This window comes from Rhinoderma darwinii, chromosome 2 (genome assembly GCF_050947455.1).
Source record: "Rhinoderma darwinii isolate aRhiDar2 chromosome 2, aRhiDar2.hap1, whole genome shotgun sequence".
NCBI lineage: Eukaryota > Metazoa > Chordata > Amphibia > Anura > Rhinodermatidae > Rhinoderma > Rhinoderma darwinii.
The window spans coordinates 249,150,197-249,161,505 of record NC_134688.1 but is presented as its reverse complement, the minus strand read 5'-3'; the positions used below and the strand labels follow the sequence as shown (position 1 = coordinate 249,161,505).

Sequence of the window (11,309 nt, the reverse complement as noted above, 5' to 3'; positions counted from 1 at the left end):
GTGAGAAATTGCTGCTAAAGTTCTAAGCCTTGTGATGTCATAGAAAAATAAAAGAATGTTCAAAAAACGATGCCAATCTAAAGTAGACATATGGGTGATGTTAATTAGCAACAATTTTGTGTGGTATTACTATCTGTCTTACAAGCAGATACATATAAATTTAGAAAAATGCTAATTTTTGCAATTTTTCGCTAAATTTTGGTGTTTTTCACAATTAAATACTTAATGTATCGAGCAAATTTTGCCAGTAACATAAAGTCCAATGTGTCACGAGAAAACAATCTCAGAATCGCTTGAATAGGTAAAAGCATTCCGGAGTTATTACCACATAAAGTGACACATGTCAGATTTGAAAAAATAGGCTGCGTCCTTAAAGAGGCTCTGTCACCAGATTTTGCAGCCCCTATCTGCTATTGCAGCAGATAGGCGCTGCAATGTAGATTACAGTAAAGTTTTTATTTTTTAAAAACGAGCATTTTTGGCCAAGTTATGACCATTTTTGTAGTTATGCAAATGAGGCTTGCAAAAGTCCAAGTGGGTGTGTTTAAAAGTAAAAGTCCAAGTGGGCGTGTATTATGTGCGTACATCGGGGCGTTTTTACGTCTTTTACTAGCTGGGCGTTCTGACGAGAAGTATCATCAACTTCTCTTCAGAACGCCCAGCTTCTGCCAGATCACGCTGTGACGTCACTCACAGGTCCTGCATCGTGTCAGACGAGCGAGGACACATCGGCACCAGAGGCTTCAGTTGATCCTGCAGCAGCATCGGCGTTAGCAGGTAAGTCGATGTAGCTACTTACCTGCAAACGCTGATGCTGCTGCAGAATCAACTGTAGCCTCTGGTGCCGATGTGTCCTCGCTCGTCTGACACGATGCAGGACCTGTGAGTGACGTCACAGCGTGATCTGGCAGAAGCTGGGCGTTCTGAAGAGAAGTGGATGATACTTCTCGTCAGAACGCCCAGCTAGTAAAAGAAGTAAAAACGCCCCGATGTAACACACATAATACCCGCCCAGTTGGACTTTTGCTTTTCAACACGCCCACTTGGACTTTTGCAAGCCTCATTTGCATAAATACAAAAATGGTCATAACTTGGCCAAAAATGCTCGTTTTTTAAAAATAAAAACGTTACTGTAATCTACATTGCAGCGCCGATCTGCTGCAATAGCAGATAGGGGTTGCAAAATCTGGTGACAGAGCCTCTTTAAGGCCAAAACAGGCTCAGTCCTTAAGGGGTTAAAGGAGTTGCCCAATCGATAAGAAATCGATGGCCTATCCTCAGAATAGGCCATCAATATCTGATCGCTGCGGCCCCTTCAAAACAGCTGATCAGCGGGGGTGCTGGGAGTCGGACCGATCAGATATTGATGGTTTATCCTGAGGATAAACAACCTGTTTAAATCACATCCACGTGATGCAGAAATTGACATGCGGAATAGATTTTTAAATCTGCAAATCTGTTTCTGCTGTAAAATGTCCACAGATTTGTTGCAGATATTCCCAATCTGCATCAAAATCTGTAACCCGATATTTTTCAAATTAAAAAAACACTATAGTCGCCTCCCCTGGCACTTCCGTGACGCTTCCCTGGTCTGGGTACACCCGCCTTAAGCGATGTTGTGTCACAGTTTTAGAAAAATAGCAGTGTTTCTACCGCGCTTACAAATGTAGTGGTTAAACCATTACAAAAGATGACTCCAGTAAGTACACCATCATTCTTTTTCAGCGCAAATGCTTCACAGAATACGCACTGTACAGTATATACCATTATGTACATCAAAAATGTGCCCAAAAAAGTGACACGCAGAACTGGATATGCAAGCTATTCTTTGCAACCTTACAAGGTGCATTCAGATCCACATCAGTTGACCTTACATCTTGAACAGTACGCCACAAGCAATATGGCGCCGCTTATTGTAATTTGCTATACAGTTGGCGCACACCAGAGGGCGCTGTGATTACAAGGCTAGGCCGGCATACCTGCGACCCGGATATAAAAGCCGTGCTTCACGCTATAGTCGGTCTCTCTTGTACTCGCTGCCGAGCAGGGTGCCGGCTACCAGGTGCTTTCCCGAGTGCGACCGGGGCGCAAAGCGCTATAGACTTATAAATAGGAGGGGTATCTACACGACACACACTGCTCGGTACACGGGTCATTTCGTAAGACAGTAACCCCCCGGTCCCTCCATGGAACATCAGCCGGTCACCTCCCCGCCCTAGTATCACCATCATACATCTCGTTGCTGTCCATGATAAAGTGTTCACCACACAACTCGCTCCGCAAGGCGCTGCCCCTGTTTATAAACAACGCTTTACCGTTAACCCCAGGGGAACTGCCCCCGGTGGAGAAGGGAACACTCCCGGTGGAGAAGGGATCTTGCCGTAGTACGCCCTAGGTTTACATCATCCTGACCGTGATCCACGCTCTTTCAGTCCGACCCTTGCCTGTTGCTGCCGGTTATCCAGCATCTTTGTACAAGCGCCTTAATACCCCGTTACTTCTCCTGTGGAGATCCCCGGTTCTGCCTTCTAGTTCGGTATAAGCTCCGGGTGGGTGATGCACACCGCCACCAGCAGTTATCCTATGGCCTCGCTTTACGTGGGTGACCTCCATCCAGATGTCACAGAAGCCATGCTCTATGAGAAGTTTAGCCCAGCAGGGCCTGTGCTGTCTATACGCGTCTGCAGGGACATGATCACACGAAGATCCCTTGGTTATGCTTATGTCAACTTCCAGCAGCCTGCAGATGGTGAGTAATTGTCATGTAGCCATGTGGTGAGCTGTAGATACTGGTCATGGCTTTATAATGCTGTCTACATTACAACAAATCCTTGCTGCTTTTATAGGATCTGCTGCATAATCTGATTTTAATAACATTTCTGACGATCTTAATTTAGGTTCATGTTATATATTTATATGGGATTGTGCAATGTTTTAGAGGCAGTTCTATGAATAAGGCTACATTAACAAGCATGACAGATTTACGTGCGTAAAACGCTCGTAAATCTGTCCCTGTGTATTATTGCATCAGTCTGCTTTGCGTGTGGCATGTTTTTCACTTGCAAGCGCTTTTTTATTATTTTTTCTTTAATGTAATTGATCTGTGAAACCTAGACAGCACACGGATGTGTGTCTGTGTGCTGTCCTTGGTTTTCATGTGCCCATTGACGTCATTGCGAGTCTTAAGTGCGTGAAAACGCACCAATAGAGGACATGCAGCGAGTTTCAAGCAATGGACTCTCACTGCGTGAAAACTCACGCATGTGTGAATAGCCCCATTGGAATCAATGGGTCCTTGTGGTCCGTGTGCAGACAAGATTCATGCTCGTCTGAATGTGCCCTAAGAGGTAAATACGGTGTGTTATGTTTTCCCTGTTTAACCCCGTCCCGACGTTTGCCGTATGGAAAGCCATGACTTCCCGCAAATTGCCGTATCCATACGCCAAATGTTTGGCACCGTCTCAGAAGCTGAGCCGGTGCCATCATCGCCGGATCTCAGCGGTATCTAACAGCTGACATCCGGCTGTAATGGCGGGGACCGAAATAAGCTACGATCCCCGCCATTAACCCCTTACGTGCAGCGCTTAAACGCGATCACTGCACTTAAGGTGTTTGCTGCTCATCGGAACCCCAGCAATGAAATTGCCGGGGGGGGGGGTGGCTGCAAAGGCAACCGGAGGCCTAATACTGGCCTTCTCGGTCTGCCTAGCACGGAAGCCGGTCAGGACCTGCCCGGTGGCGGAGCCTGATCGCCTTCCGTAGCCGACGGCAAGATGTCGCCGGCTCCGGAGCTGATCCGGCGTCGTCAGCGGAGGAAGTCAGCTGTATGTTACAGCTGACATCCACCTGTAACTGCAGAAACCGGCTCCGATCCCTGCCATTAACCCCTTTGATGCAGCAATCGAAAGCGATCGCTGCATCTTAGCGGTTGCTAGCAGATCGCCAGCCCTGACAGGCAATCAGGACTGGCGACTGCTGCTATGGCAACAGGTGACACAATGGCCTCCTGCTCTGCCCTTACAAGAGCCGATTAGGCCCCGCCGGGAGGCAAAGCCTAATCGGCTTGCTGTCAGTGAATAACTGACAGATCTAATACATTGCACTACGTAGGTAGTGCAATGTTTTAGAAAAAAAACATCAGACCGTTGGACCTTCAAGTCCCCTAGTGGGACTTGAAATAAAGTGTAAAAAATAAGTTTGAAAACGTAATAAAAGTTTCAAGTAATAAAATAAGACACAATCGCCCTGTTCCCTTATCAAGTCCTTTTATTATTGAAAAAAAACATAATAAACCATACGTATTTGGCATTGTCGCAACCGTAACGACCTAAGGTATAAAAAAAAAACAGTAAAAACCTATACCAGAATATCTGTTTTTTGGTCACTTTGACCTACAAATATTGGAATAAAAAGTGATCAAAAAGTCGCACGTATCCAAAAAAGGTACCTATATAAACTATAGCTCGTCTCGCAAAAAACAAGCCCTCATACAGCTGCGTCGACAAAAAAGTTAAACAGTTATGGTTCTCACAACTTGGCGACAGAAAAAATACATTCTTTTTCCAAAAGTAATTTTATTGTGCAAAACGTTGTAAAACATAAAGTCCTATAAATTCGGTATCGCCGAAATCGGACTGACCCGCAGAATAAAGTTAACATGTAATTTATAACGCGAGGTGAACACTGTATAAAAAAAAAACCTTAAACTGTGCCAGAATTGCGTTGTTTTTTTTGTTACCTGGCCTCCCAAAAAATAGAATAAAAGGTGATCAAAAAGTCGCATGTACCCCAAAACGGTATCAATAATAACTAAAGCTCGTCCCGCAAAAAAACAGCCCTCATACCGCTATGTCTATGAAAAAATAAAATTAGTTAAGGCTCCAATAAGTCAGGAAATAAAAATATGCGGTTATGCAGATCAGAGGGAAACATTTAGTCTGTTTCAAGAGGCGATTTATCGGGGTCCTAAAATAAGGGAACCAGGAAGGGGAGGGCCAAAACATATCTGCTGGAAGCGAGGGTGCCCGTATTATACCAGGACAACACTTTCCAGCAAAATTCCCCAAACTGCAAAGGTGCGGAGTGTGGACCAAAAGGGGAATAAGAAAGGACATTTATCAGTGCGACACTGGCCTGTGCAGAAAGGATTGCTTCACAGCGTAACACACATCTATGGATCATTTTATTGTTTTTTTACCCCATTATTATACCACCTGACTATGCCCCTGATGTACTCTGCCCGGCTTACATGTACCCCCACATTATAAACGGAAACACCAGCAATACTCAAACAAAACTACTACCAAGCAAAATCCACTCTCCAAAAGCCAAATGGCGCTCCCTCCGCTCTGAACCCTACAATGTGCCCAAACAGCACATCGCCATACCTGGGAGAACCCTTTTAACAATTTTTGGGGTGTGTGTCTCCAGTGGCATAAGCTTGGCACAACATATTTGCCACTGAAATGGCATATCTAGGGAAAAATATAAATTTTTAATTTGCACCATCCGCAGCGCGTTCATTTATGAAAAAGTCCTGTGGGGTGAAAATGCTCACTACACCCCTTAATAAATGCCTTGAGGGGTGCAGTTTCCAAAATGTGGTCACTTTTTTTTTTATTATTTCCCATCTGAGCCTCTGCAATTGTGAACCAATACTTTGTAAATCGCCAAATTAGGCCTCAATTTTACATGTTACTCTTTTACTCCTGAGCCTGGTCGAATGTCCAGGCAAAAGATTAGGGCCACATATAGCGTGTTTCTAAAACTGGGAATAATAATTAGCTGTCATGTTATGGTGGCATAAGCTGGGCACCACATATTGGCATATCTATGGAAAAAATAAAATTTTTACTCTGCAACATGGAGTGCACACTAATTTCTACAAAACACCTGCAGGGTTAACATGCTCACTACACCCCTAGGTGAGTGCATTGAGGGGTGTAGATTCCAAAATGTGGGTCACTTCTGGGTGGTTTTGACGGTTTAGTCCCACAGGTGCCCAGAAACCAATCCAGCAAAATCTGCACTCTAAATGGCGCTCCTTCCCTTCTGAGCCCTACCGTGTGCCCAAACAGCAGTTTATGACCACATATGTACATATTGCCGTACTCGGGAGAAATTGCTTTACAAATGTTGGATTCTTTTTTTCGTTTGTTGAGAAAAGCGATTGTATTTATTTTCACTGCCCAATTCTAATAAATTCTATGAAACATCTGTGGGGTCAAAATGCTCACTACACCCCTAGATCATTTCCTTGAGGTGTGTAGTTTCCCAAATGGAGTCACTTTTGGGGCATTTCCACTGTTTTGGCACCGCAAGAGCCCTTCAAACCTGACATGGTGCCTAAAATATATTCTAATAAAAATAAGGCCACAAAATCCACTAGGTGCTCCTTTGCTTCTGAGGCCGGTGTTTCAGTCCATTATCACACTAGGGCCACATGTGGGATATTTCTAAAAACTGCAGAATCTGGGCAATAAATATTGAGTTGCATTTCTCTGGTAAAACTTTGTGTTACAAAAAAAATGGATTAAAAATTAATTTCTGCAAAAAAAACACAATTTGTAAATTTCACCTCTACTTTGCTTTAAATCCTGTGAAACGTCTAAAGGGTTAAGAAACATTCTAAATGCTGGTTTCAATACTTTGAGGGGTGCAGTTTTTAAAATGGGGTGACTTGTTGGGGGTTTCTAATATGTAAGGCCCCTCAAAGCCACTTCACAAAGCCATATGTGTAAAAATAGCCTTTTGAAATTTTCTTGAAAATGGGAGAAATTGCTGCTAAAGTTCTAAGCCTTGTGATGTCCTAGAAAAATAAAAGGATGTTCAAAAAATGATGCCAATCCAAAGTAGACATATGGGTGATGTTAATTAGCAACTTTGTGTGGTATAACTGCCTGTCTTATAAGCAGATACATTTACAAACTTGTTATTTTTCGATAAAATTTGGTGTTTTTCACAATTAAATACTGAACATATCGAGCAAATTTTGCCAGTAACAAAGTCCAATGTGTCACGAGAAAACAATCAGAATCGCTTGGATAGGTAAACATTCCGACGTTATTACCACATAAACTGAATCATGTCAGATTTGAAAAATGAGGCTCTGTCAGGAAGGTCTAAAGTGGCTATAGAGGGAAGGGGTTAAGCACCACCATCAGCATATGTTTTAACCCCTTCCCGACATTTGACGTATCCATACGCCAAAGTCGGGTAGGGGAAGTATGGAATGGGCTCACGGAGTGAACCCGCTCCATACTACAGAGTAACGAGCTGGATCGCTCGTTATATGGAGCGGGATCGCTGGATATGGAGCGGCAATGTGGTGGACATATAAATCGTTAGAGGGGTCGCCCCCCTCTTTCTAACAGCTAATCGCGCCTTCCGCAATGCAATCGCGGGGTGGCGATGGCTGCTGGGGGCCTAATGAAGGCCCCCAGGTCCGCCATCTTTGTGCTCCTATTAAGCGCTGCCTCCGGCAGGGCTTAATACAAGCCTGTCAGAATCACAATATAGTGCGATCGCTGGTTGAAGTCCCCTAGGGGGCCTAATAAAAAAAAAGTAAAGATTAGTCCGATAAAGTTGTTTTTTATATTTATAAAAAATAAATAAAAAATTAAGTTTAAAAAAAAAAACAATTTTTCCCCCTAGAGCATAGTAAAAATAAATAAATCAATAAACATAATTGGTAGCGCCGCATCCGTAAAAGTCTGAACTATTACAATATATCCTTATTTAACCTGCACTGTAACCGCCGTAAAAAATAATTGTAAAAGCCAGAATCTCCATTTTTTTGGTCACCTCCTCCTCTCCCACAAAAAGTGATCAAAACGTTGCATGTACCCCAAAATTGTATCATTAAAAACTACAGCTTACCCCGCAAAAAATAAGCCCTCATACCACTTAATCGATGGAAAAATAAAAAAGTTATGGCTCTTAGAATTTCGCGTGACAAAATAAATTTTATTTTTGACACTTTTTTTTCTTGTAAAATATAAAAAAAACTATGTATATTTGGTGTAATCGTATTGACCCACAGAATAAAGTTAACATGCTGTTTTAATTGCACAGTGAATTCCGTAAAAACGAAGCGCAAAAACCACTGGAGAGATCGCTTTTTTTTTTTCATTTTCTTCCCCACAAATAATTTTTCCCCTGTTTCCTAGTACATTATATGGTACAATAAATGGTGCTACGAAAAATTACAACTCGTCCCGGAAAAATAAAAAAGTTATGGCTTTGGAAGGTAGGGAGGAAAAGACTAAAATGAAAATCTGAAAAATGGCTGCGACTGGAAGGGGTTAAAGAGAACCTTTTACCTGCACATACATGTGCAGCTGAGTGCCGCATGTAATAGGCAGGGCTTCACAAACACTGTCTCCCGTAAAATTATTTTTCTAATTTCTCCATTATTTACATATCAGTGCCCGTTATATTTGGCGCCAGATATGTAAATAAGCCCCTAAATGGTCAATGGGGCATTTCTGTGAAACTAAATGGCAAGGGGGCGTGATGTCTCGGACACTGTCCAATCAGCTAGGGACAGTGTCAAGGCGGCTTGCGCTGTGTTCCCTCCTGTGAGAACACAGACAGAGAGCGCTCTCTGCAGAACCACCAGCCTGTGTATTTTCTCGCCGGAGCGAACACAGCGCAAGCCACTCTGACAATGTCCGTAGCTGATTTGGACAGTGTCAGAGCGAAGAGATCCGGATAGGCCATCAATACCTGATCGGTGGGGGTCCTACTCTCGGCGCCCATGCCATTGAGCTGTCTTGAAGAGGTTGCGGCGCTAATGCGAGCTCTGGTTTCCCATAATTACTTGCTCGTACTGTGTATCGCCGACACACTTGTAGCGGCGGTTTAGAGTATTATCGCAATCTCCTACTCAATTGAATGGAAGAAGGCTGTAAATCCCTTTTAAGCCTTCTATGCCTGATTTCTGGCATAGAAAAGTTGCAATGTGTGAAGAAAGTTTAAAATAAATATGGGCGAGGCTTGATAAATGTATTAGTTTGCACCAGAAAACAGGCACAAATATCTGATATAGATTTGATTTTCTTGCGCATTGACGGTCAGAGATTCACCTAACTTATTAATAGGTGTGCGCCTCTTAATAAATTAGGCGCATCTTACTCCAGAGGTCATTTTAAGTCCCTGTTCAGGTTTTTGGAGCGGTTTTTGATGATGGCAACTGCGCCAAAAACCGCCCGCAATCACCTACCATTGATTTAAATGGGAGGTGGAGCATCATGCCCTTAAGGTTTCTGTGTCTGACCTCCCATTGACATCAATGGGAGGCAGAGAAAGCAGTTTTTTGTGTTTTTTTTGCCTGCGGCGCTCAATGCCGATAAACACCGCAAAGAGTGCAGGCAGGTCAAAACCTGCCTCAAAATTCAGTCGGATTTGGGCCCGATTTTTCTGCTTGCAAAAAAACTGTTTGAACAGGGCCTTGGACTAACCAGTCTTAAAAATTCTCCCCAATGTATGGCCTAAACCGGTTTCTGGTTGCAAAAACTTTTACTGTATATCATATGAGATCTTGGGAACCTTCTATATTATTATATGCGTTCTGCCTCATCAAGGTTACCTACCCCTGTTTATAGATCATCATTTACAATAGGGGTCTCAAGCACGCGGCCTGCGGGCCGCATGCGGCCCCTGGGGCTGTCATCTGCGGCCCGCGGGACACAGAGCCGCTAGCATCAGCTCGAGACTCTGGAATTCCCTGACATCGCTGTCCACATATGAACAGCGATGTCTGGGGCTTCCCCTGAGCCGGAGTCCCGAGCAGAGCGCTGGTGTCGGCTCTGCTCCTGGACTCTGTGGAATTCCCTGACATCGCTGTCCACATATGAACAGCGATGTCTGGGGCTTCCCCAGAGCCGGAGTCCCGAGCAGAGCGCTGGTGTCTGCTCTGCTCCGCGACTCTGTGGAATTCCCTGACATCGCTGCCCATATATGGACAGTGTGTCAGGGTCTTGCCCAGAGCGGAGCAGAGCGCTGGTGTCGGCTCTGCTCCTGGACTCTGTGGAATTCCCTGACATCGCTGTCCACATATGAACAGCGATGTCTGGGGCTTCCCCAGAGCCGGAGTCCCGAGCAGAGCGCTGGTTTCTGCTCTGCTCCGGGACTCTGTGGAATTCCCTGACATCGCTGCCCATATATGGACAGTGTGTCAGGGTCTTCCCCAGAGCGGAGTCCCGGGCAGAGCGCTATTATCGGCTCTGCTCCGGGACTCTGGGGAAGCCTCTGACATCGCTGTCCATACATCGACAATGATGTCAGGGGCTTCCCCAGAGCAGGAGTCCCAGTGATGTCAGGAGCACAGCTCTGTCTGGGACTCAAGCTCTGGGCAAGCCCCTGACATCACTGGGGCAGCCTCTACAGAGGGCACTGGGGCTGCCTCTACAGAGGGCACTGGGGCAGCCTCTACAGAGGGCACTGGGGCAGCCTCTACAGAGGGCACTGGGGCAGCCTCTACAGAGGGCACTGGGGCAGCCTCTAACAGAGGGCACTGGGGCAGCCTCTAACAGAGGGCACTGGGGCAGCCTCTAACAGAGGGCACTGGGGCAGCCTCTAACAGAGGGCACTGGGGCAGCCTCTAACAGAGGGCACTGGGGCAGCCTCTAACAGAGGGCACTGGGGCAGCCTCTAACAGAGGGCACTGGGGCAGCCTCTAACAGAGGGCACTGGGGCAGCCTCTAACAGAGGGCACTGGGGCAGCCTCTAACAGAGGGCACTGGGGCAGCCTCTAACAGAGGGCACTGGGGCAGCCTCTAACAGAGGGCACTGGGGCAGCCTCTAACAGAGGGCACTGGGGCAGCCTCTAACAGAGGGCACTGGGGCAGCCTCTAACAGAGGGCACTGGGGCAGCCTCTAACAGAGGGCACTGGGGCAGCCTCTAACAGAGGGCACTGGGGCAGCCTCTAACAGAGGGCACTGGGGCAGCCTCTAACAGAGGGCACTGGGGCAGCCTCTAACAGAGGGCACTGGGGCAGCCTCTAACAGAGGGCACTGGGGCAGCCTCTAACAGAGGGCACTGGGGCAGCCTCTAACAGAGGGCACTGGGGCAGCCTCTAACAGAGGGCACTGGGGCAGCCTCTAACAGAGGGCACTGGGGCAGCCTCTAACAGAGGGCACTGGGGCAGCCTCTAACAGAGGGCACTGGGGCAGCCTCTAACAGAGGGCACTGGGGCAGCCTCTAACAGAGGGCACTGGGGCAGCCTCTAACAGAGGGCACTGGGGCAGCCTCTAACAGAGGGCACTGGGGCAGCCTCTAACAGAGGGCACTGGGGCAGCCTCTAACA

At 46.1% G+C, this 11,309-nt stretch overlaps 1 protein-coding gene across 3 annotated transcripts in view; it reads left to right on the top strand.

Moving 5' to 3' along the window:
• Nucleotides 1-2,028: 2,028 nt before the first annotated feature.
• The window catches only part of PABPC4 (poly(A) binding protein cytoplasmic 4), a 37,615-nt gene continuing 28,334 nt past the window's right edge, over nucleotides 2,029-11,309 (top strand). For all 3 annotated transcript variants that reach the window (XM_075853049.1, XM_075853050.1, XM_075853052.1), the window contains exon 1: nucleotides 2,029-2,749. In XM_075853049.1, coding sequence (XP_075709164.1) covers nucleotides 2,557-2,749 — 193 coding nt within the window. In that variant the 5' untranslated portion in view covers nucleotides 2,029-2,556. The remainder of the gene's footprint in view (nucleotides 2,750-11,309) is intronic.